The sequence below is a fragment of the Ceratotherium simum genome, chromosome 37 (assembly GCF_057802395.1).
Source record: "Ceratotherium simum simum isolate JZ-2026a chromosome 37, ASM5780239v1, whole genome shotgun sequence".
NCBI classification, from domain to species: Eukaryota; Metazoa; Chordata; class Mammalia; order Perissodactyla; family Rhinocerotidae; genus Ceratotherium; species Ceratotherium simum.
Window position 1 is genome coordinate 8,590,919 of NC_141936.1, and position 27,322 is coordinate 8,618,240.

Genomic DNA, 27,322 nt, shown 5'->3' on the forward strand with positions numbered 1-27,322 from the left:
AATAGGGCTTGAATACATTTATGTCTGACGTGAAAGGGTGTTAGGAGGCCTTGACCAGAAGCCAGAACCAGTCTTCTCTCGCCCGTTCTCTCCCATCCCCTCCATCCCACTGCATTCTCCTGTATAGTGGTTTCCATGGATGAAGGTCTTAAAGATGGTCAGCTTTTGTATGTTCTCTTTTCAGAAAAGACAAGCAACTTGCCATTCCAGAATCTTTAAACAAAACCATTTCGGGGCCACAGCAAGACACACACGCAATGCTCTGAGGAACCAGATGAAATTCCAGGCTTTTATCAGGAGCAAAAGTTTATCCCTATCCAAAATGAAATTATACAAATTCATACATATGGTAAAGATCCTAGCTGCCTCTTAAACGAGACAAATTTTCAGCAGAAAGGCCCAAAACAAACTGGTCCTAGTCCTCTGAAGTAAAAACATTTATGGGAAAAATCAGTTTTTATAAGAAAGAAAAATTAAGAATAAGTTCCTCTCCCAGGCCACAGGTTTCTTTTGTCCAATCAGTTTGGAGTATGCCAGGGGAGAAGTCAGCTTGCTTGGAAGTCACTATCTAATGAAGAAAAACATGAATCCTTTCTCCGAAAGGATGCTCAGAAAGAACAGGTGAGGGGTGTGCAACATCAAACCAATCCCATCTAAACTCCACCCCACTCAGGGTCTCTTTGATGCAATCCCAAAGTTAGCAGTGGCAATGCAACCTTCAGACTGGGAAAGCTCTGACTGTCTCTGTCGGACACTCAAGTCACAGTCCAAGGGCATTTTGTTGTTGGCCAATGTCTGTTACCATTAACTCTCTTCACGATTGCACCAGTTAGACCCCATGCCCTTATGGGGGGTAGGGAGGGGGAGATAAAAAGAAGAAGAAGAAAAACAAAATAGAGGGAAAAAAGTGACAAGAGAAAGTAAACTGCTATTGGCAGATCCCAACACACTTTCTGGGAGACAGCAGATGAAATCACGGCACAGTAAACATGCGCTGCCCACAATCAGCCTTGCTGGGGAGTGAGCCCAGCTGCCACCCCCGAGACACAGGGTCCAGTCCACTTATCTACAGTCTGAGATGCTCACCAACAAAAATGGTTTAAAGAATCTTAGACACCAAGGGCTGGAAGAAAAAGCCTGAGATGATCGGTTCTGTGATTTGTTGTGGTGATAACGAGTAAATGGTGAGTAAGTGTGTCCAAAGGTGGAGAATCCATGGTCAGCAGAGAGGAGAGGGAAGGCCAGTCCACGGGCAGGTGCTCAGTAGTCATCCAGAGTCTCGATTTCACCCATATTGAGTCGCTCCGATGAAGCATTGACTGAAAACCCTGCAGGAAAACATTGGCGATGAGTGACCACACCCAGACATCATGTGGCTCCAAGTCCAGGCAATGGGCTGGAATATGAGTCTCTTGTTTTCGAGCATACCATAGGGATACTCAAGGGAGAGAGAAGGAAGAAAGATAAAGGGCACAGCAGTGGTTTTCTGCCCTTCCAATGAGAGATTCTTTTGTTTTTATTTTATTTCTTAGGGTTCTGGTATAATTTAACTATGGAGAAGGAAAAAAAAAAAAACCAGCATCACTGCTTAAAAGGAACTGCAAACCACTGCCTTCAGACAATCCTGAGAGGACCCTAGGGTCTAAGTGTGTGTTAAGGCCCACCCAGGCTGGCCCGGAGGGAAAGTTCATTTAGGAGAGGTACCTTAAAAGAAATGGGGACAGGAGGAGGGCAGGAATAACACACTCACTAATGGGAATACTCCTCCCCGCCATGGGTCGAAACCTTTGTCAAACTTCTGGCCAAGAGCTTTTACTCTTCGGGGGTAGGGAAAGGAAGGGAAGACCTCCTACAAGACCCTTAGAGCCCTCAGATGTCCTATCGCAGAGGAGACAGCACAAAAAGATGAAAGGACTGTATTCAACTCAATCTGTTGTAAGTAGGCCTGAAAAACAGACTCTGGTTTAAAAAAGCAATAGGAGCACGGCCACTGCAGGCAACAATCAAAGTTTTCAATAAACTCCATAATCAGAGATGGATAAAAAGTATTATTAACAGGCCCTCTTTGGAACGAGTGACTCTCAAAATGCTCTCAGCTCACCCACTCTAAATGACATCCCAAGCTGTTTCATCCGCTATTTGAATATCAAAAAGTACACAGGCGATGCTCTCCAGTCTAAAAGCAGTTCTGTGAATATTATTTAAGTTTTCTGACCCCTCCTTTTTGTTCTTTAATGTTCAAGTTTTCAAACAAGTACATATTTTAAATGTACTAATAACAAACAAAAATGCCTTACATAATAAAAACAGCTTAACTATATTACAATCTTGACTCAAAAACATCAAGATCTGAAAACATAAACATGCCTATTTACTAGCCAAGCGAGCTGTGGTACAAGCTGCTGGGAGGCCTGACACTGGGAGAGGCCAGGACTCCAAACCCCACCCGGAGCTCGAGCCATCCACTGTGCTCCCATAACCTGCAAGACTTTTTTCACTGAAAATAATGAAAGGCTTAGTGTTCATATTTTAAAATAACGATTTAATTAGGTGAGTCTATAACCCTGAGACCAAACAGTCTATGAAATGAGCTGTCACTCGACTCTGAAGCAGGTTGTTCTTTGATTTCACATTTATCTCAAGAACAGATGAAATGTGATACAAACAATGAGCTACATGCAATAAAAGTGGAAACAAAACAAAAACACAAACTAAATTAATTTTAACCATGTAAAGACAGGAAGGGGGAAGAGGCCTGGGACCAAAGAAAAAGTTACTTATCCATTGCTATAACATGTCAATTCCTAGGCTCTTAACAGACATGGTCTCACCGACCGGTCATAAACATCCAGTAAGGTGGGCCCTTCTCCTCCCCAGATGACAGAGGGAAAAAGCTCTGGGATACCATGAAACCCACGGCAAAATACATGAGGATTTAAGCCCAGTCTGCCTGGCTCTAAAGACTATGTTCTCTTAGGTTCAGAACAACAGACTCTGTCACTCACATGATTTCTTTAAGGTTTGAGAGTCTGTTCTTAAAAGGAAAGTATGACTGGGGAAAAATGATATTGTGTGTGTATATTTATCATATCCAAGTACAGGATGCTCATTCACAATGGCACCTGGTAGCTCTAAAAACTAGAGGGAGACACAAGAGTACAATGGAGGATATGATTATTAAAATGAGGCTGGGCTCCCTGACAGTTTGTTTTAGAAGTAAAGTTCTCTTTTGATCAATAACTACTTTTTCAATGTAAACTTTTGGATCAAATTAGAACCTGTTTTCTCATCCTGTGCATGGGGAACTGTGAGTGATGGATACTTATTAATTTTTCTCAATCTGTAAATCAATAAGGCATATATCAATTAAAAAATAATAGTAAATGAAAACGAGTAGATAAGAGCAGAAATTAGTAATTATTAGAGGAATTTCCAGAGGGAGATTTAGTTGAGCAGAAATTTTCATAACATGGTCCAAGCAAGAGCTCACTCAAGTGAGCTGCCTCAATACTTTGTTGAACAGTTTTACTTCCCTTGTATTTAACTGTTTTTCTTCCCCTTCAAGATATTCAGACTACTCAGACTCTATTCCTAGAATGACTCTCTCTCACCCCCTGAAGGGGGATTTGGAGTCTCTTTTTGTCTTGAGTCTGTAATAGGAGATGGGTCAGATTGAATATTTAACCCAAAGAGCTTTACCTCACTTTCAGAGGAACCTTTCCCCAAGAGCTTGCCCTCAAGTGCCACCACTAAACAGCAAGGATTCTTACCTAGAACCCACACAACCAGAATTTAAAGAACACTTTCAAATCTATATTCATCTATTTCTGTCAAAACCGGGTAAAAATTTTGGACAATTCCATCTATCCTTAACACAAACTTTCGAGAAGAAAACAGAATTTCACCAGATGTCTATGTTTTCAAAGCTGGCTTTCAGGCACCGTTCCAAAGGGCAATCCTCAAGGTCAGGTTTCTGTATTGACATTTGGTTTCCTCCAGGGCAGAAAACCTCTGAAGAAAAGTACAGATTCTACCAAGGGTAGAGTAGGGTTACAATCCACCTTTGCTATGCTATCAGCTCTCTCATGCGGGCATCTCCATTTGATGTTTCACAGTCATTTCACCCAACACTTATCACTGTACCATCTCCCCATAAGCCTGCTCCACTTGACAGTGCTTATCATTTTAGCAAATGGCAACACTATCCATCCTGCTGCCCAAACCTTTCCATTCTCCTTGTCCAGTCAATTCTATCCCCTAAATTTCTGAAATCTATCTAACTCCTCTCCATCTCCAATAACAAAAACTTATTTGAGGCCACCAGTATCTTTCATTTGGTCTATACTACAGCCTCCTAACTTGGCCAACATCCCAACTTGTCATTTTTGCCAATATAATCATTCTATTCCAGACAGCATGGTTTTATAAGAGCCTACTCTAAGTTCCTACATAGAGAATAATTTTAATTGTATCATTGTCTGTAGGTTTTCGGGCCAATTTAAGAAACATAGGCAGCTCATCAGCTTTGTCTATGCTGTTTATTCCAGAAACACCACTCCCTATCCTTCCTGCCAGTCTTTTAAAGCCCCAATTCAGTTGTCACCTTTTCCATGAAGCTGCCTTGTATGAAGACACTGGTCCTCAATGCTAGACAAGAATAGCTGTGAGTAGCAGAGAAGAGTGGAAAGAAAACAGGCCTGCTCTGAAATCCCAGCCCCAGTGCTGAATAGCTAGCTGTGTTCTAAATTCTCTTAGGCCTTGGTTTACTCATTGGTAAAACTGGAACATCACCTCATAATGCAGAGTAATTCTGAAACTCCTATGATATATATATAGTAGGTATCAATAAATATTGGTTCTTTTCTTTGAACACTTGATTGGATTTATGGTCTGCTTCCACATACATCAGCATTTACATTTTTAAACAACTTTTATTGTTCTCCATTAGCATTATTTTCCAACTGAATTGAAAGGCCTTCTAGGGAAATTCATATTAAATATGAAACAAGGCTTTAAAGTTTAGAGGACCATACAATATAAGTTATTACTTTTCTTACATGCTATATAGCACATGAGACACAGCTCTTGCACTGAGATGCCCAGTAAATACTACTTATTTTGAACAGGTTAAAAAAAATTAATTTTGATAAAGAGTAGTTCTCTTCATGAACAAACATTCCAACATGGGACTCACATATGTTAACTGCTGTAACATGCACTCCCCAACACCCAGCTGAGATTTTAGGCCTGAGCTCACCTAATAAACTGGGATCTGCTCGGACCATCTTCTGCTTTTTCTTCTTCTTGCCACTTTGTACAGCCTCAAAATTGGATTGTTGGTTGTTGCTTTGATTGGTCTGAAACACTGAATGGAGTGCACTGTGGTTCATCCCCCACACAGAGTCCTGTGAAACAAGATGGCACAACTGCGGTCACACAGTGGATGCAGGCGTGGCCCACCCTAAGAAAATGGTTGATTTCCCCTCACCTTACCAAGAATAAGTTTAAAAACAGAAAGCCTATCATGGATTAAGGTAATAATGAAGTCAAGAGCCGTGCACTGAGCCACCCTTTCCCTTCATTTAGATTCAGACATCCCATTTAAGCTCTGTGCCTCCACAAGGCCTGTCCTGGTAGCTCCAGGTGTCCACCCTGCTGTGAGAACACGGCTCCCAAAACCTCTTGGTTATGCATGGAGTCTGTATCATTTACTAGGAAAATAAATATACAGCAAATAATCACGAACAGACCTCTACACTCTGGCAACTTACACCTCTCACCCACCCAAAGCGGAAGGTTCTTGTGTTCTCTGGGCCCCAGGACAGAGAGGACAGGCTACAGACCAGCTGGCAGCGTGCTACCAAACAAAGTTAATGTCATGTACTTTATTCCTATTGGCAATCCCAGAAGGAAGCTGGTCTCAAAGTATTATTCATACACTTTCCACCAACTAGTTAAATTATGAAATAGCCTACCAGCCATTCACACTTCCTTGTTGCTCTTATGAGAGCAATTCACTGTAAACTGGGATGAGACTGACTGAACCAGTTTAAGGCATGGGTAGTGTAGTAGCGGAGAGGGAGGAGTGGAGGGAGCACTGTGGGAGGACAAGCCTGGCCGTGTGTGCTGGGCCTCCACCTTCCTATTCTAGCACACAGAGGCGGTCATTTCACAAAGGGAACAGCCTTCTATATTGCTATACAACATCTTCTCTTTTGATTCCTTAAAATATTTTTCCTAGTGCTGTTCATGTTTACATCTTTCACTTTCCTTCAGTTGATCCCTATGAGCCCACCTACCCAAATGGATTTTAAATGCCCTGTACTTCACTGCATCTTACATATCCCCAGAAGTGACCTATAACACACATTATCTCTAGCAGAGGAATTACAGGATTAAAGGATATGAATATTCTTAAGCCTCTCCATGAGGCTTGCCAACTCGTCTTTCGGAAAACTTGTACAACCAATCCTCACTATTCACGAATTCCCTATTTGTGATTTGCTTACTCACTATAATTTTTTTGTAACACCAAAATCAATACTTGCATTTGCAGTGCTTCTGTGGTCATTCTGGACAAGCACATGTACACAGCAGTGAAAAATCTGAGTTGCCCAAGTCACACGTTCCCACTGGAGGTAGAAAAGGGCAGCACTCTGCCTCCTTGTCTCAGCTCTCATCCTGTAGACCAGCACCTTTCTCAGTCTATGTAGTGCCATGTTGTTCACATTTTTCTGCTTTTTATTGGTGATTTCACTGTTTAAAATGGCCCCCAAGTGTTAAGTTCTGTATACCATTTCTAAATGCAAGGAGGCTGTAACATGCCTTATGGACGAGAGGTGTGTGTTAGATAAGCTTCATCTGAGCATGAGTTACAGTGTAGTTGGCAGTGAGTTCAATGTTAAGGAATCAATAATATATTAAATAAGACATCTTTAAACAGAAACACACACAAAACAAGGTTACATACTGAGCAGCTGACAAAAATGTGACCAGAGGTTCGCAGAAACCTACTCCTGCATTTCACCTAGGAGCAACAGTTCAGTATTTGCTAATTCAGTGTTGGCAGTGACCTTACAGGACACCACTGCAAATAAGCAGAACAGACTGTACCTTTCACATCCTCATCGACAACGTATAAAATGTCTGGCATGCTGCAGTACTGGGTACAGTGGATCCTGAGCACTGGAGATTTAACATCTGTAGGTTTTAACTATTCAAAACCAAGTTTATGGGTCTGTGACAAGCTGGAATTTGCAATTTGACTGAGGCACATATGTGAACCAAGAAAAATGAGGCTGGTGTGCCTAACAGAGAATGAATGGTTATATCTGCTATTTGAGAAATACACGAAAGTCTCTGGACATATAATTTGAAAATATCAAGTCTACCACATTTTAAAAAGCTTTGGTCATTTGATGTACAAAAATGGTGTCTTTGCTTGGCTTTTCATTTCTCTGGTTGCTCTACACTTCAAGGTATTACACTCACTGACAGGTGCACCGCACTCACTCTGCTGCCTCATACCTGCTGCGGCGGCGGCGGCGGCGGCGGCGGCTGCTGCTGCTGCTGTTGCTGCCGCTGGTTGGCTTTCTGTTTGGCACGGCGCTCGAGGAACTGCTTGGCAAACTCCTTGGCCTCTGAGGTATCTCCTAAATAGGCCCTAATATAATCATGGACCTCATAAGGAGATTCTACTTCTTTCAGGAAAGAAACAAATGTGGGAACTGCAACATGAGAGGGGAGAAGATATAAAGAGTAACAATGAAATATCACATACAAAAAATCAGTTTTAGTTTTTAATATATTGTCACACCTAATACAGATGTTAATGACAGAAACTTGAAAAGTATGCAGTTATTATGTTAAATATTTTTTAATCTACTCTGTAGAAATGGAAAAAAAAATCCACTATCACTGCAATGCCCAAAATTATCTGAAACAGCATAGAGTCAAAGATAGATAGATCATGCATGTTTAGTTTCACTAAACGTTATGTCAGTAGAAACTAAACGTTACACTAGTTGAAACAATTGCTTGCCTAAGACTAAGCTATTTGGGGATTCATTCTTTCTTTTCTTAAATACAATCAATATTTATTAAGTGCTATGATGTGTGCCAGGCACCAGGACAGATACTAAAGATACAGCCATACCCTCCTTTCACTTCACTGAGACATCACATCTTGAGAGAGAAATCAAATGGAACATGCAAGCAGTGTGGTGTAGGAGAAAAGCACAAGTACCAGAGTTAGACAGACATGGGTTTAAAACCTGACTCTGAAATTTGCTGGCTGTGTGACCTTGATGAGTTACTTAACCATTCTGAGCCTCCGTTTCCTAATTCATAAAATGGGGATAATATCACTTATATTGTAAAGGTATCTTACAAAATTGCTGCAAAATAGAAAACTGGGATAACATATGTTAACCCCTAGAAAGTGCCTAGCACATGGTAGGTGCTTAATGGATGGCAGCCATTACTATTATTTACTCTTGTTTTCTCTGGCTCTTTCAGACCATTAGATATTGTTACATTGCTGCAAGGGAACCCTTCAATTCTTTTACTGCTCTGTTTTTAAAAGATCCTTGGTTTTAGACGAGACATCCAAGGTGGACTAGTTCAACACAGCCTATCAGTATGGGAACCCCTCCTACACCAAGCTGACCTCTCTGTTCAAACATCTGGGGCTGAGGGAGGGACTCACTTCCATCTAAGCAGAAATTTCTCTTTGTGAACAGCTAACAATGAGCAAGTTTTTCTTCAAATTGTGCTGAAACCTTTTCACTTCCACACATTGGTCCTAGTTTTATCCCACATAAAATAAGTCTACTTGCTCTGTCACATGATTCCCATCCCCTGCTCCCAAAGGCAGGAAGGGAAAGACCTCACATCACCTCAACCTTCTCTTGCCCAGCTTGACCTTTGTTCCCACCGTCAGTCACCTTCCTTTGGACTTGGTCTGGATGGCAATGTCCCCCATAAAGTGAGCAGCATGGAACTATGACCTCCTCTGTCCTGTAAATCTTAGGACAGCTTGAGATAGCATTTAGTTTTTGGCAACCACTGATAACCCATTTGAGCAGAGTACTCCAGGACTCTTCTCATAAGTCGCACTATACACAATACTATTAAAGAGTCAAGTTCTCACAGTAGGTGCAGGACATGACCTCCATGAGATTTCACCTCCTGAGTTTTGGCCCATGATTCCCGTTTGCCAACTTCTCTTTGGGTCCTGCTCTGCCATTCCACACACTGGGTTTCCCTCCCCAGTTCTTACCATCCAAGTTATTTGCCGTATTAAGGGCATGAAGCATCTGTTCACACCACTGGGTAAATCCATCTTGGGCTTTATTTACTCCCTGAAAGAGCTTCAGCAACTTTTCTTCTTCTTCTACTTTCTTATTCTGCCGGTTAGACACACCTACAGATTTACTAAAGCAAAACAATAGGGCGATATTATATTCCCAGAAACTGTTACTATATAATTATACTACAACACCATAAACAGATAATGTCTTGGCAACACTGGATGGCTGTCCATTAATCCAATGCTTGGCTCCAAAAATGAAAAAAAAGAAAAATTCAAATATTTGGATTTCACGTGAGGGGGTTACCCAATATCCTCTTAAAAATCTGTCCTTAACTAATACATTCTAGTTTGTGAATATAGGGCTATTTTTCAGGGAAATGACGAAACTCTTCCTATCTGTCCTTCAGTACATTTTTTAATTTTGCTAAGCCTCAGTTTCCTCATCTGTAAAATGGTACTAATACTTCTTTGAGTTATCATAAGGAATAAAGATACTATATGCAAAGGCCTAGAGCACAGTGCCTGGCAAAGATGCTCAACACACTGACAGATACTTAGGGTCCTACTCATAATGTATTAGGCCCTCAATCAAGAAGAAACAATCTGACAACACTACCATTTATTAAGTAGTTACTATGTGCCAGGCACTTTATTAATTACTTCATGTGTATTCATGAATTCATTTAATCTCTACAACTAAACCCATGAAGTTGTTATTATTATCTTCATTTTACAGATGAGGGAACTGAGGCTCAAAAAGTTTCCCTTTTGCCCAAGGTCACACAGCTAATAAGTTGTAGTGCTGGGATTTTAGTTCACATATTTAACACTAAAACCCACGCTCATTCAACAGCACTATATACTGAGGAAAGAAAGATGAAAGTGAAATGTGACTAATTTATCATAAAAATAAATACGTTTAAGTCCATTACAGAGGTGTCTATAATACTCACAATGTAAGTAACTTAAAAATATAAATTAGGAAAAAAACGCTAAGGTCTAGAGAATACTTTAGAGAAATGTTCAACAACAACAACAAAAATATACCATTCCTAATATTTATTAAGTGGTTACCACATGACAGGCAATGGACTAAGTGCCTGGCATTAGAAAGAGCCCCTCGTAATAATACAGATGTTTTTCCAGGTGGAAGAAAGCAATCACTAAGCTATGACCTCATGTGCTTATACACAGATGAAAATAAATAAAAACTAAATACCTTTCCCTGTCCACCCAATATCCCATTCCTCACATGCCCCCTTCCCCCAACCCACCAAGGAGCATAGATTTAATCATTTTGAGCCCTACCTGAGACTGGCGTTGTTTTTATTTTTATTTGTTGAATTCCTAGGTCCCACCTCTTTCACTGCATCATCCCAGAATCCCATGTTGGAGTTTTTAGTGTCAGCATTACTCCAGATACTACTGACTAGGTCAGATGCCCACTGGTTAGGGGGACCAGTGTTTATAGAGCCCCAAACAGAATTCCCAATGCTGGTGTGCAGGTTGGAATGCTGTTAAAGAAAAAGAGACAAATGATTATGGTTAACAATATTAAAAGATAAAAAGAGAGTCCACAATAGTCAGAAAAGATAACTTATAACACTAGTCCATACAATGACTGCTTAAGAAAAATGTACCCACCGTATTATTCCGGGCTCTGTTTGGTTGCTGGTGCTGCTGCTGCTGCTGCTGTTGCTGCTGCTGCTTCTGCATTTGCCTGGCTTCTTCCTGTTGTATCTCCAGAAGAGACTTGGTGGTACCTGCGGGTTTGCTGACATTCCCCCAACCTGAGAGTTTCTGCTGCTGCTGCTGCTGCTGCTGGAGAGCTTTCATCAACTCCCTCTGCTGGCGCCTTTGCTGTTGCACAAAAATAGAAGCTAGCTCAGGATTCTAGTTTTACAGTTACAAACATCCAGTATACTAAACGCAGTGCAAATACATAGTAGCTATGTAAAATTAAACACTTGACAGGGTTAACTCTTTTGCTGCAAATAAAGATGTAAACTGCCAGAGTTACCTAAGAGCGGAATAAAAAGATCAAATGCAGAAATACTTTTTAAAAATTAAGTAGGGGATTAAAGACTTGAATGTAAGACCTGAAACCATAAAACTCCTAGAAGAAAATACAGGCAGAACACTCTTTGACATCAGTCTTGGAAGGATCTTTTCGAATACCATGTCTACTCAGGCAAGGGAAACAAAAGAAAAAATAAACAAATGGGACTACATCAGACTAAAGAGCTTCTGGAAGGCAAAGGAAACCAGAAACAAAACAAAAAGACAACCCAACAACTGGGAGAAAATATTTGCAAATCATATATCCAACAAGGGGTTAATCTCCAAAATATATAAAGAACTCAACAACAAAAAAACAAACAACCCAATCAAAATATGGGTAGAGGATATGAAAAGACATTTTTCCAAAGAGAGCATACAGATGGCCAACAGGCACAAGAAAAGATGTTCAACATCACTAATCATTAGGGAAATGCAAATTAAAACCACAATGAGATATCACCTCACACCTGTCGGAATGGCTATTATTAAAAACATGAGAAATAACAAATGTTGCAGAGGAAGTGGAGAAAAGGGAACCCTCATACACTGCTGGTGGGAATGCAAACTGGTGCAGCCACTATGGAAATCAGTATGGAGATTTCTCAAAAAATTAAAAATAGAAATATCATATGACCCAGCTGTTCCAGTACTGGGTATTTATCCAAAGAACCTGAAATCAACAACTCAGAGAGACTTACACACCCCTATGTTCACTGCAGCATTATTCACAATAGCCAAGACATGGAAGCAACGCAAGTGCCCATCGACCAATGAATGGATAAAGTAGAGGACATATATATACAATGGAATACTACTCAGCCATAAAAAAAAAAAAAAGACAAAATCGTCCCATTTGCAATGACATGCATGGATGGAATCTGAGGGTACTACGTTAGGTGAAATAAGCTAGAGAGAGAGACAAACGCCGTATAATTTCACTCATATGTGGAAGATAAACAAATACATGGACAAGGACATCAGCTTAGTGGTTACCAGAGGGGAAGGGGGTTGGAGAGTGGGCATAAGGGGTAAAGGGGCACATATATATGGTGACTGACAAATAATGTACAACTGAAATTTCACAATATTATAAACTATTATGACCTCAATAAAATAAAAAATTAAGTAGGGTTTTTGCTTAAACATAGAAATGAAATACATACGTTTACTTCCTAAAGCCCTACTAAAATGACAGAAAACCTATATATTTTTAAAAAGCATAAACCCATGAGGACAAAGAGAACAGAATAGATTTTAAAAGCTGGAAAGCAGACAAATAATGATAGCCAATGTAACACACCCAGTAAGTTGAAACCTAAGTACAAGAAGCTCAGAAACAGGCCAATTCATACAGAAAGCTCAGGAATTAGAGGTTTGGGTACCTCAAACAGCAGACTGGCTGAAAGTCTGTAAAAAGCAGCAGTAAGACCCCAGACTCCCTCCCCTAACTGATGTAGTTGGGCAGCTCTCTCTCCCTCTCCCCAGCAGAAAGCTAAATCTTCCTCTTTAAAGAGGCTGAGCCAGTCTGATGGATTAATCTATGGGGAAGCTGACCCAGCACAAGAGAATACAACTATAGGTATTAAAATATGGGGGAACTCCCCCAAACAGAACAGCCCGGCCAGAGACCATCACAGCAAAGCCCACTGAGATGTTGTATACAGAAGGCCCCCCTTACTCATGGTCAACTGAAGTCCGGAAGCAGATAAATCTCCTTCTAATGTGTTGTCAAAAGGTCAATAGTAACCTAATGCTACGTCACAATGCCTACATCATTCACCTCACTTCATCTCATCACATAGGTGTTTTACCATCTCACACCATCACAAGAAGAAGAGTGAGTACAATACAATAAGATATTTTGAGAGAAGAGAGACCACATTCACATAACTTTTATTACAGTATATTGTTATAATTGCTCTATTTTATTACTATTGTTGTTAATCTCTTATTGTGCCTAATATCATAGCTATGTGTCTACAGGAAAAAACATAGTATGTATAGGGTTCAGTACTATCCATGGTTTCAGGCATCCACTGGGCGTCTTGGAATGTCCACCCCGCCCCCCCACCCCGGATAAGGGAGATCACCGTGTACCAGAACCTCTGATCAGCTTTTTGGTGCCTGACTCCTAAATATGAACAAATAGCCCAGGATCAACAAACATTTGACATAAGCTTCTAAGGTGAAAGCCAAAGACCAAATCAAACAAATAAAATTCAGTGGAAACAGAAATAAGATATGGGAAATATGCGCTAGTTTTTCAAAAAGCTATCAGTAAGTAATATTCTTAAGAGAGGTAAGATGGTGCATTCAATGAAACAAGAATAAGAGGCTATAAAAAGAAACAATTAGAGAATAAAATAAGGACTCAGAGAAATTTAAATTAAGATAGCATACATAAAAGTTCAACAGAAGGACTGAAAGAGAAGATTGAGGAAACGCTCCATCAAAAAGGATAAAAAGACAAGAGATGGAAAACAAGAAAGAAAACATGAGAAAATCAAAATCAGTCCAGGAGGGTAACATGCAAATGATAAGAATGACAACAGCTGTGCAGCAACCCAGGAGCAGCCAAGATTTGAACCAGTTAGAGGATCCTGGAAAGGATACCTCCAGGGAAAGGATGAAATAAAATTATCTTAGGTTTCTCTATCTGAGAAATATCTATTGAATGGCATTTTATACCTTTTGAAGCGTGTAGGAAGACTTAACAGTTCAAAGAAAATTAATCAAGTGAAAACACAAATGAGGCAATTATTAACTTCTGACAAAAAGATGAACAGGAAAAGATCTGTGATCCCAACTCTAATGCTATTACTTTTTTTTCTATTCAGCAGAGACCAAAATTATTAGAACAATTTCTAGCCTTAAGGGGAGAAGATACACTCCGCTCTGCATCCATTTGTTGATAACCCTTTAGAAAAGAAAAATGATTTCAGAGAAAGTACAGTCTTTTTTTTTTTAAGAGGGTGGGAAATAAGGTAATTTTTAAGGTGATGAAACATTTTAACTTATTGGATGACGTTAAGCACACTACACAGTGAATATGTATAGACAATTCCCACTTCTTTTTGTGTACCCATGGCCTTTGGTGAATCAGACCACCCAAATGCAAAAACAATAACATATTCTCTAACAAAATGACTGCTCTCAGATCCACATAAAGCACTTTCTTCAAGACTCTGCTACCCCATGCCACCTTTTCAGAGAGGCCTTCCCAGATTGCACTACCTAAAACTAGACAATCAATCGCTACCACCACCAATATCATCCCCAACCCTCAGCCCTCTCCCTGTTCCTCTTCCTGCTTTATTTTTCTCACTGGCATTTAATCCTCTTCTAGTACGTCATATGTTTTACTTAATTTTTATTGTACATGTCCCCTCAACTACATGTCCTTCTAATTTATGAAAGCAGAGAATTTTGTCTATTTTAGACTCGTTATATCCTCAGACTATAACTATCACCAAGTAGTACTCAGCAAATATGAAACAGATGGATGGATGGATGGATAAATATGGCACCTAATGGCATGCTGAACCAAACCATTTTACTTATTCATTTTCTCCTCTCTGTCAAGAACTGTGTTCTTCCTTTTTCCCCTCTTTCTTTCACTATTTTGTATCTGTCCTATCCTAAGGATGAACTACAGCATATAGACTTAACAAGCAGAAAGACTTTATTTCTGTCATATTTTAAGTTTTTCTAGGCTATTCAGAAAACCCAATACCCTTTAGTATCCTATTTAGTATTCTTATTCTAATTTAGTATTAGATAATACTAATGATACATATATAACACTATAATACTAATTTAGCATTCTAATTCTATTTAGTATTCTAAATGTATTCTGCATTCTAAACATCAAATTTATAAAAGGATGTTTAGAATGCACAAAACTCACCCACCATTTTGAAAAACCCACGTACTTTTATTTATGAGCTATTCTCTCAAGAGCTGCAGTAAAAGGTTTAAGGTAATTGAACATTTATGTTACCCAATCTTAATGTTATTCCTATTAGATCCCTCAGATTTGCCAGAGCGATCAAATTATAGGCCAAAGAGTTTAATAATGAATATCCAATTCTAACAGTGATAATTTCTAGTAACAACTGATCCGTAACGCACACTCACTCTTCTGGGACACTGTCTGACTAGAACACTTTCAGTTTTAAAATTTACCTCTTCTCGAAGCTGCCGTTCTCGTTCTTCCTCTAGTTTTTGGATTTCAGCCAATGACAGCGTTGCCTGGGACTGACATGCTGTTGTACTGGACTGCTGGCCCCACGTCGAAGAAGAGGGAAGCTAACAAAAAAGGAAGGCAGAAGAGTTCATGAGGAAATGTGGACAGGAAATAAAGAGGCAATAATGCATTACGTACAGCCAGAACATTCAAGTTTCCTCCAACTCCATTTATAACAGTCAATGCAAATTTCCTTCTTCAATCCTTTTACATCCTATTCTCCCAGTCAGTTTGCTTCTTTTACTTAAATTTTTTGTCACTACCCCAAACCCAAGATTTTACAACAACTTAAAATATACACAATACACTTTTATTTGATCTACCATTTGGGGACTGCAACTTTGTTACATCTGGCATTGATATACACAAGCAATACAGAGACATAAAGAGAAAGGAGTAAACAAAAGAATCACTAAATTTTTAACCCAAGGAGGCAATAAAGGACACGATATGTTACCTTCTAGTGAAAGGGTTTTAAGGACAAGATTTCTGAAGGGAAAGCTGAGGCAGCTAATGAACGATGCCAAGCATAGTTCTCAATTAGTCTTTTATGAAAGGCAGTTAACCAGGCTATAGCTTCTAGTCGTGAGCACTAAGCTGTTTTTAATCAATAATTCTATCTTTCCTATCCCTTAAAATTATTGACTAAAATACAGTGTAAATATCTGGGTCCTGAATAACTTAATGTTCTCAAAAACTTGATTATTCTAAGGGAATCTTTCTAGGCCAGAAAGAGATACACTTAAATTTCAAGACATCTTATGGCTCTTGAAAACAACAAAAAAACAAACCTGACCAGACTAAAAATATGTTTAATAAAAATAATACAGGGCCAGCCTCGTGGCCACGTGGTTAAAGTTCCACGTGCTCTGCTTTGGCAGCCGGGGTTCGTGGGTTCAGATCCCGGGCGCGAACCTACTCCACTCACCAGCCATGCTGTGGTGATGTCCCACATACAAAAATAGAAGAAGACTGGCACAGATGTTAGCTCAGGGCTAATCCTCCTCAAGCAAAAAAAGAGGAAGATTGCCAACGGATGTTAGCTCAGGGTGAACCTTCCTCACAAAAATTTAAAAAATAATAAAAATAGGGCCGGCCCTGTGGCTCAGTGGTTAAGTGCTCGCATTCCGCTGCTGGCGGCCCGGGTTCGGATCCCGGGCGTGCACCGACGCACTGCTTCTCCAGCCGTGCTGAGGCCGCGTCCCACATACAGCAACTAGAAGGATGTGCAGCTATGACATACAACTATCTAGTGGAGCTTTGGGGAAAAATTAATAAATAAATAAAATTATAAAAATAATACATAAGCATGGATTAAAGCAAACAAAATGCCCAACAGTCCCAAAAAAGAATGCCTCTACAGCAGAAATCTCTAAAACTGGAACTGATGGGATAAGCATATAAACAGTTCAAATTGTCACTGATATTAGCAAACAGCTGTCCAAATGAGCACCCTCAACACCACTGAATATAATCGATCCTTAACATTTTTTGGCCAATATGATAGGTAGTAGGGGCATTTCTCTCAAAATGCAATTGTGCTGGAGTTGGGGGGCGGGGCGCAGAGGGAAGCTAAGCGAGAGTTGATGGGGGACCAGGTAGGCAAAGTTGAGCACAAACTCTTTTTCTCTAAAGGAAATGATACATTGGAAGGTGCTTATCAAGATCAAATAAGGCGGCAGATCTCAAACTTGGTAGCATCACCTGGGGAGACCTGTAAAAATGTAGATGCCCTGGTCCCACACTCAATGAATCAGAAGATCCTAAGGTGAGGCCAGATAATTTGCATATTTTTGTAATTCTGATGCAGATACAATCAGCCAGTAACCACTAATGTCTAAGATCCCAGTGGATGTGTCACCCCACCATACCCAGGAACCAACCACAGTCCTCTTTAGCAGAACCTCAGCCAGCACTGGGCACAGAGGCAGTGCCTCCTGAAATGGCCTATTCCCCTTGCAGGCACCTCTGAGATCCTTCCCATTACTGTGCCAAGATATACTTCACTGTACTTTTCATTCATGATTCACAGGTCTGCTCTCTGGAGTGATAGAGAACAAATCAAGGTCTTCTTCATATGAGAGACAAACTACAGATAGCTATCATTTTCCTTAAGTCTTGTTTGTACCTAGGAAATAATATCCCATTGTGGGAGATCAAGATTTGGCCATCCTAAAATATATCTCTTTACCTTGATTGTTTTCTCTGAGGGACATTTGACCTCCCCCACTAACTGCCTAAAGAATTTGACATGGTGGCTCCTTCCTGGAACAGATCTATCATGATGGCTGTAAAGATAATGTAGGATAGAGGTCACAATAGAAAAGGCACCAACAAGCCCATCTTATCGGAAGTTCTGTCTCTCTGGCCACATTCTCTGGATGGCCCTGCAAGGAGTTGCCAGACAAACATTTACATTTATAAGGGAAATCTCCATTTGTAAAGGTATCTCCCTCTCTGTTTTGGGAAGAGGGGGGATGGCCTCATTTCTAGTGGCTTATCAATGTGGAAGGTGAGGCCTTAAATCTGCATAATAACCTTACTCTTGTTTACTGTGCTTTAGTGGTAATCTCCTGTAACTGACTCCCCCCACCCCCAACATCCTCCTTTGTCATTGGCTGAACATGCTATTTAAGACGAGAATTTCTGCTATTGTGTTGAGAAACGCAGCGTCCCTGCTTTCTCCCATGTATACATGTTATTAAACTTGGTATTATTTTCTCCTGCTAACCTGTCTTGTTAATTATTTGGCCAGCCATAAGAACCTTAAGGAAAAGGGCAGAGGGGGATTCTCCCTCTTCCCCCGACACCATCACTCCATCAACAGTGCCTCAGGGCATTTTCCAGTTCAACCAACATCCTGTACTGCCCACTTGCAGAACTGCAGTTTGTCAATATGCTTTTCAGAATAACTCTTTCCCACATCAGAAGCAAACAGTAGGGAATTTGGCACATTTTGTGACCCCTGAATGCCTAATATCCTTCACTGATTAAAAAAAATTTACTCCTTTTTTCTGCCCTGACATTACTACCTTACTTTTCAACACTATTTTTGATTTTAAAAAACCAATTGTGGGGGCCAGCCCAGCGGCGCAGCAGTTGGGTGCGTGCGCTCCGCTTCGGCAGCCTGGGGTTCATGGGTTCGGATCCCGGGCGTGCACCGGTGCACCACTTGTCAAGCCATGCTGTGAGGTGGCATCTCATGTAAAGTGGAGGAAGATGCGTGAGGATGTCGGCCCAGGACCAATCTTCCTCAGCAAAAGAAGAGGAAATCGGATTGGCACTGGATGTTGGCTCAGGGCTGATCTTTCTCACACAAAAAAGAAAAAGAAAAATAACCAAATCAATTGTGTTCCACTTTCAGTATGACAGCACAAGGAGCTCTGTGGACCCACTCCTCAGCAAAACTGATGAAAATTATTTTTAAAAACTCATTTAAAGCCTCTGGAAATCGTCCTAAGGCAATGCAGCAAATGAAGAAAGATTCCTTCAGGAAAATCTGCTAAAACCAGAGTCTGTGGTACTTGCACCAAGACCCACTGTCTCCCAACTGCTAGCTCGACCAGACACAAACTCCACTCCAGATGAGTGCAGCCAAGAACACAGCTCCTTCACCCCCTCAGCTGCCAGTTAGTGGGCTGGCTTCCCAGAAAGAGCACAACATCAGCATTTCTCATCCTGGCTCCAGCTACCTGTTGTAAAGGCTGAGTTACAGGCAAGTACAGCTGAGAGGTGGGGTCCCCTTCTTATGCCTAACCCCCACTTGTGGGGATGGAAATTACCTTGAGCACAGTGCTACTTAAGAGTACTAGGACCCTGACTGCCACTGCCCTAGCTCAAAAGGCAGAGGGTCCACCCCACCAGGAGAGGCAAGCCATGAAGACCTGAGGCTACTGCCCCTCCCACAAAGGCTCAACTCCTAAAGCAGGGGTGTACTCAGAGAAAAGCACACCATTGTTCCCAGCTTCAGAGCTGTGACTCAGAGATTTCTGCCTGGGGATGGAGGTCAGACAGACTAGAAGACGGAGAGCTCCAAACCTCCTCCCAAAGAAACGGACTTCATTTGCAAGAGTCTGGAGAATGAGGAGTTTAAGCCAAAGGGTACTTTCAAAAAATGTGGAGATTAGGGTGACAGGCAATTGGGAGGAGACTGATAGATTCATTGAAGACACAGGCTAAGCTGCAGGCCACTACTTAGTCTCAGAGAACCAAGAAAAGAGCTGGAAGAAGTCCTCCTGGGGTCAGCACAGATCTCAAACACAGACCTCGGGAAGTATCTCTTCAAAGAAGCCTAATTTTGATTAGATCAGTCTGTGGAGCTATTTATGCCCCAAGGCACTTATGAGAACAATAGAGCAATCCAGCTAGCAATCAGTGGAGCTTAACTGCTGGATATGGAAAGACAATGAGGGCCGAGCCAAAACCACTGTCAGCCTAGAGTGACTGTGGGCATACCCAATGCCGCACCCCCAGAGGAGCAGCAGCAGAGGCTTCACACTACTGGGAAGAGGAGGAGGGAATGCGACTTCACTGAATTAATAGCTAGTTACAAAATAAATAACAACAATGGGAGGAGGGTAGGGGCTGGTGGGGAGACACCAGTACCCAGAGTTGCTAGAAAGCATTATCAAAAAAGTCTAGACTCCAAAAAAAAATTATGAGACATGTAAAGAAACAATCAAGTATGACCTATATACCAGGAAAAAAGTTGGCAACAGAAATTGCCTGTGAGAGCGATCAGACGTCAGATTTAACAAAGATGTCAGAGTCTTGTTTAGAGAACTAAAGGAAACCATGAATAAAGTAGTAAAAGAAGATATGATAACAACATCACATCAAATAAAGAATATCAATAAAAAGATAGAGATTATTTTTAAAAGGACCAAAAGGAAATTCTAGAGTTCAAAAGCACAATAACTGAGATGAAAAATCACTAGAGAAGCTCAAAAGTATGTCTGAACTGGCAAAAGAAAGAAGCAGTGAACTTGAAGACCGATCAACAGAGATTACATAATCCAAAGAACAGAGAGAAAAAAAGAAGTAAGAAAAATGAAGACAGACTTGGAGAAATGTGCAGAGTGCACCAACATATATAGGTAACCTAAGTACCAGAAGGAGCGGAATGAGAAGAGCAGAAATCATGGCTGAAATCTTCTCAAATTTACTGAAAAACATTAATCTACACATCGAGGAAGCTTAACAAACTCTGAGTAGGATAAACTCAGAGATCCCCAAGCAGACATTATCATGGTAAAAATGCTGAAAGCCAAAAAACAAGGAGAAAATCTTGAAAGCAGCAAGAGGAAAAACAAATAGTCACTTACAAGGGAATCCCAATAAAATCAACAGCTGACTTTTCATCAGAAACAACGGAGGTCAGAAGGCAGTGGATAATTTATTCAAAGTCCTCAAAGAACAAAAACTGTCAACCAAGAATTCTACATCCAGTAAAGCTATCTTTCAACAATGAAGGTGAAATAAAGAAAATTCCCAGATAAATTCAGAGAATTCGTTGCTAACAGACCTGCCTTACAAGAAATATTAAAGGAAGTTCTGCAGGCTGAAAGTAAGTCACCCCAGAAAGTAATGTGAATCCACAAACAGCATTAATGAAAGTAATTATGTAATTATAAAAAATAGTAATACATGAATATTTTTTCTTTCTTCTCCTAACTGATTTAAAAAAAGCAACTGTATAAAACAATGTATACATACTGTTGGGCCTATACTATATAGAAATCTAACATGTTTGCCAAAAACAGCACAATGGAGCTAAATGGGAACAAAGCTGTACTGGGCTAAGTAAGTGACTCTTTATGGTAACTTGAATCCACAGGTATAAATGAAGAGAAGCAGAAATGATAAATAAAGTTATAGAACAAAAGCTAGTTATACATATTGCTCTTCTTTTTTCTCAGCTTCTTTAGGAGATAAGATTATATAAAAAGTAACAACAGTGTATCATTGTGTTTGCAACATTTAGAGATGTGACATTATAACAAACTACAAAAAGGGGGAAGAGAATAGAGATGTAAGAGAGTAGCATTTCTATGTCAAACTGGAATTAAGTTAGAATAAATCAAGTTGATTCTGATAAATTAAGATGTATAATGATAAGACATGGAGCAACTACTAAGGAAATAACTAAAAAATACATATAGTGATGAAAATCATTAAGGAAATTAAGATGCCAGATTAGAAAATATTTACTTAATGCAGGAAAAAAAGCAGTAAAGGAGGAATAGAGAAACAAAAAGGACAGACATAAAAAACAAAAAGGAAAATAGCAGACATGAATCCAACTATATCAATAATATTCAATGTGAATGAATTAAAAAATCCAATCACAAGGCAGAAATTATCAAACTGGATAAAAAAATAAGATCCTATATTGTCTAAAAGAGACACACTTTATATTCAAAGATATAAATAAATTGGAAGTAAAAGGATGGAAAAAGACATGTTAGGCAAACAGCAACAAGAAAACTCAAGTTGCTATACCATTACCAGACAAAATATACTTTAAAACAAAATAATGTTACTAGCGATAAAGAGGAATATTTTATGATGATAAAAGGGTCAATCCAGCAGGAAGCTTCAATAATTACAAATGTATATGCACCTTACAGAGTACCAAAATACATGAAGCAAGAAATGGCAGAAATGAAAGCAGATATAGACAATTCAACAATAATACTTAGAAATGTCAATACTCCACTTTCAATAATGGACATAACAACTAGCAGAAGATCAACAAGGAACTAGAAGACTTGAACAAGACTATAAACCTACTAGATACATCTAACAGACATCTACAGAACACTCCACTCAACAAGAGTACAATATACATTCTTCTCAAGTGAACATGGAACATTCTCCAAGATAGACCTAAGAAGGTAAAACTTTATGCTAAGACATAAAACCAATAATTTATGTAATAGAAATAATACAAATTATGTTCTCTGATCACAATTGAATGAAACCAGAAATGAGTAACAGAAAGAAATTTTGGAAACTCACAATAAGTGGAAATTAAACAAAACACTTCCTAAATAACCAATGGGTCAAAGAAGAAATCAAAACTTATGGATAGCAGCAAAAGCAATACTAAGAGGGAAACTTATAACTGCAAATGCCGACACTGAAAAAAAGAAAGATCTCAAATGAATAAACTAACTTTCTACCTTAAGATACTAAGAGAAAAAGAAAAAAAAAGAGCAAACTAAAAGCAAGGAGAAGGAAAGACATAACAAAGATTAGAGAAGAGGTTAATGAAATAGACAAGAGGAAAAAAAAAAAAAATCAATGAAACCAAAAACTGGTTCTTTGAAAAGATCAATAAAATTGACTTAGCCTGACTGTCCAAGAAACAAAAGGGGAAGACTCAAATTACTACAATTAGAAATGAAAGATGGAAATCACTACTGATATTACAGAAATAAAAAAGGAATATAAAGGAATACTATGAACAACCATTTGCCAATCAGTTAGGTAACCTAGATGAAACAGACAGATTCCTACAAAGATACTACCAAAACTAACTCAAGAAGAAATAGACAATCTAAATAGACCTATAAGAATTAAAGACAATGAATTAGTAATCAAAATACTATCCACAAAGAAAAGCCAAGGCTCGGATGGCTTCACCACTGAATTCTACCAAACATTTAAAGAAGAATTAGTACCAATTCTTCACAAACTCTTCCAAAAAAACAGAAGAGGAGGGAACACTACCCAATTCATTCTTCAAGGCCAGTATCACCCTGACACCAAAACCAAAGGCATCACAAGAAAAAAAAAAAAGAAAGAAAGAAACTACAGATCAACATCTCTTACGGATACGGACACAAAAATCCTCACCAAATACTAGCAAACAAAATCCAGCAACATATAAAAAAAGGAATTATATACCAAGTAGGATTTATCCCAGGAATCCAAGATTGGTTTAACATCTGAAAATCAGTTAACATAATATACTATATAGATAAAATGAAAAATAAAAACCACATAATCATCTCAATACACACAAAGCATTCGATAAAAATCCAACACCCTTTCATGATAAAAATGCTCAACAAAGAAGAAATAGAAGGTGGGCTGGCCCAGTGGCATAATGGTTAAGTTCATACACTCTCCTTCGATGGTGGCCCAAGGTTCGCAGGTTTGGATCCTGGGTGCAGATCTACGCACCACTCATCAAGCCACGCAGTGGCAGCATCCCATATACAAAATAGAGGAAGACTGGCACAGATGTTAGCTCAGCGACAATCTTCCTCAAGCAAAAAGAGGAAGATTGGCAACAGACGTTAGCTCAGGGCCAATCTTCCTCACCAAAAAAAGAAAGAAAAAGAAATAGAAGGGGAAAAAATCCACAGCTAACATTAAATTTAATGGTGAAAGACTGAATGCCTATCCCCCGCCCCAAGATGAGGAACAAGACAAAGATATTCACACTTGCCATTTCTATTAAACATTGTATTGGAGGTTCTAGCTAGGGCAAACAGGCAAGAAAAACAAATAAATGATTGGCAAGGAAGAAGTAAAACTACCTCAATTTGCAGATGACATGATCTTGCATACAGAAAATCCTAATGAATCCACTAAGAAACTATTAACTAATAAACCAGTTCAGGAAGATTGCAAGATACAAGCTCAATATAAAAAAAACTGTCTATCTCTACACTTGCAACGAACAGTCTGAAAATGAAATTTTGAAAATTCCATTTACAATAGCATCAAAAAGGACAAAATACTTAAAAATAAATTTAACAAAAGAAGTACAAAAGTTATACTCTGAAAATTGCAAAACGCTAAAAGAAATTCAAGATCTAAATAAATAGAAAAAACCTCCCATGTTTATGGATCAGAAGACAATATTGTTTAGATGGCAAAACTCTCCCAACTGATCTACAGAATCAATGCAATCCCTATCAGAATCCCAACTGGCTGATTTGTGTAAATTGACAAGCTCATTCTAAAATTCACATGGAGCTGAAAGAGACCCAGAATAGCCAAAACAATATGCAAATCAAAAAGAACAAAGGTGGAGGACTCACATTTACCGATTTCAAAACTTACTATAAAGCAATAGTAATATCAAGACAGTGTATTAACAGCATAATGATAGACACATGGATCAACTGAATAGAATTCAGAGTCCAGAAATGAACCCGTATGTCTATGGTCAACTGATTTTCAACAAGAGTGCCAAGGCCATTCAATGGACAAAGAATAGTCTTTTCAACAAATGGTGCTAGGACAACTGGATAGTCACATGCAAAAGAATGAAGTCAAACCTTTATCTCAAACAATTTACAAAAATTAACTCAAAATGGATCAAAGACCTAAATGTAACAGCTAAAACAAAAGTCTTAGAAGAAAATATGGGAGTTAATCTTCATGATCTCAGATTTGGCAATGAATTCTTAGGTATGACAGCAAAAATACAAGTGACAAAAGAAAAAATAGATAAACTGGACTTCATCAAAATTTAAAACTTTTGTACATCAAAGGACACTATCAAAGAAGCGAAAAGACAACCCAAATAATAGCAGAAAATACTTTTAAATCATATATATGATAAGGTAAATCATATATATGATAAGGGACTTATATCTAGAATATGTAAAGAATTCTTACAATTCAATAATAAAAAGACAAATAACCCAGTTTAAAAATAGGCAAAGAAGGGGCTGGCCGGGTGGCGCAGTGGTTAAGTTCACGTGCTCCGCTTTAGCGGCCCAGGGTTCACAGGTTTGGATCCCAGGTGGGGACTTACGCATGTTTATCAAGCCATGCTGTGGCAGGTGTCCCACACATAAAATACAGGAAGATGGGCACAGATGGCACAGATGTTAGCTCAGGACCAATCTTCCTCAGGAAAAAGAAGAGGACTGGCAATGGAGGTTAGCTCAGGGCTAATCTTCCTTACAAAAAAAAAAAAAAAATAGGCAAAGAAGGGGCTGGCCCAGCAGCGTAGCGGTTAAGTTCGCGCACTCTGCTTCAGTGGCCAGGGTTCACAGGTTCAGATCCTGCGCACAGGCGTACGCTCCACTCATCATGCTGTGGCAGCATCCCACATACAAAAGTGGAGGAAGGTTGGCACAGGTGTTAGCTCAGGGACACTCTTCCTCACCAAAAAAAGAAAAAAAATAGGCAAAGCATTTGAACAGATATTTCTCCAAACAAGATATACAAATGGTGAATAAACACATGAAAAGATACTCAACATCATTAGTCCTTAGGGAAATGCAAACCACAAGTAAGTTTCACTTCACATATACCGGGACGGCTATAATCAAAAAGTCAGATAATAAAGGTTCATGAGGCTGTGAAGAAACTTGAACCCTCATACACTAAATGTAAAATGGTGCAGCCACTTCAGAAAACAGTCTGGCAGTTTTTCAAACCATTAAACACATAGTTATCATACAACCCGGCAATTTCACTCCTAGGTATATACAGCCACATATAAAAGCTTGTACATGAATATTTATAGCAGCAGTATTCATAATGGCCAAAAGGTAGAAACAGCTCAAATGTCCATCAACTGCTGAATGGATACACAAAATTTCGCATATCCATAAGATGGAGTATTATTCAGTCATAAAAGGAATGAAGTACTGATATGTGCTACAACATGAGTGAACCTTCACAACATTATGCTAAGTGAAAGAAGCCAGTCACAAAAGACCACATATTATGATTCCATTTATCTGAAATGTCTAGAATAGGCAAACCTATAAAGACAGAAAGTAGATTAGGGGTTACTTACGGCGAGGCAAACTAGGGGGTAGAGTAGCATAGCCTTTTTTTTTTTGCAGGGGGTGGGGGTAATGAAAATGTTCTAAAATCTACTGTGTTGACGGCTGCACATATCCGTCAATATCTTAAAAACCACTGAATTGTATACTTTAACTGGTTAGATTATATGGTTTGCGAATTACATCTCAATAAAATTATCTTAAAAAAATTTTTTTCTCACAAGAACCTTTAGCAATTCCTCATAACCATCTTTAGTTCTTCATTTTCATTTAGAATGTTTATCTACAAATATCTCTACAGTTTTTATTGGAGAATAAGAGGCCAAAACCAGACACACGAAAGTCACTAACAGAAAAGTTAGGGATCTGGAAGTTACCCATACCTTTGTCTCCCCCCTCACTCCCACATTCTGGTCGGTCACCATATCCTGTGATGTGGCCTCTTTAGGGCCCTGGAGCCACAGACATGAGTTCTAATACATGGCTCTGCTACCAACTCTCAGCTGGACCCAATGCAAGTGACCTAGCCTCTTAACATCTCTCTTTGGTAAAACACAGGTATGCACCTAAGCTTTGTAAGGGTGGTTGTGAAGAAGAAATGATATAACATATGGAAAGCTGTCAGTACAGTGCCTAACACAAAGCAAGCACTCAATAATTAGTGGTGCCTCCAACTCCTCCTTTCCACTCCCACTCCCACAGGCCTAGATCAAGCTTTTCTCTTCCTTGCCTGGACAACTCCATCAGCCCCCTCTCAACTGGTCTGTTGACCTCCAGTTTTGTTCAAGTCCATCTTCCATTTAGCTCTCAAAGTGACTTAAATGCTCCCACAAATCTGAGGGTGCTATTTCCTAGTTGAAAATACTTCAGCGGCCCACTCTGTTTTATATACCTTTAAGTCCTAATTCTTTAATAGGGTATACACAGCCTATGGTGATA

At 39.4% G+C, this 27,322-nt stretch overlaps 1 protein-coding gene across 7 annotated transcripts in view; it reads right to left on the minus strand.

Annotated features, from left to right (window-relative positions):
* Positions 1-263: 263 nt before the first annotated feature.
* Positions 264-27,322, minus strand: part of GIGYF2 (GRB10 interacting GYF protein 2) — a 137,074-nt gene continuing 110,015 nt past the window's right edge. For all 7 annotated transcript variants that reach the window (XM_087424676.1, XM_087424675.1, XM_087424678.1 and 4 more), the window contains 7 exons: positions 15,560-15,682; positions 10,958-11,173; positions 10,622-10,827; positions 9,281-9,435; positions 7,528-7,727; positions 5,258-5,405; positions 264-1,328 (listed from right to left, as the gene is read on the minus strand). In XM_087424676.1, the coding sequence (XP_087280802.1) occupies positions 1,261-1,328; positions 5,258-5,405; positions 7,528-7,727; positions 9,281-9,435; positions 10,622-10,827; positions 10,958-11,173; positions 15,560-15,682 (1,116 nt within the window). In that variant the 3' untranslated portion in view covers positions 264-1,260. The remainder of the gene's footprint in view (positions 1,329-5,257; positions 5,406-7,527; positions 7,728-9,280; positions 9,436-10,621; positions 10,828-10,957; positions 11,174-15,559; positions 15,683-27,322) is intronic.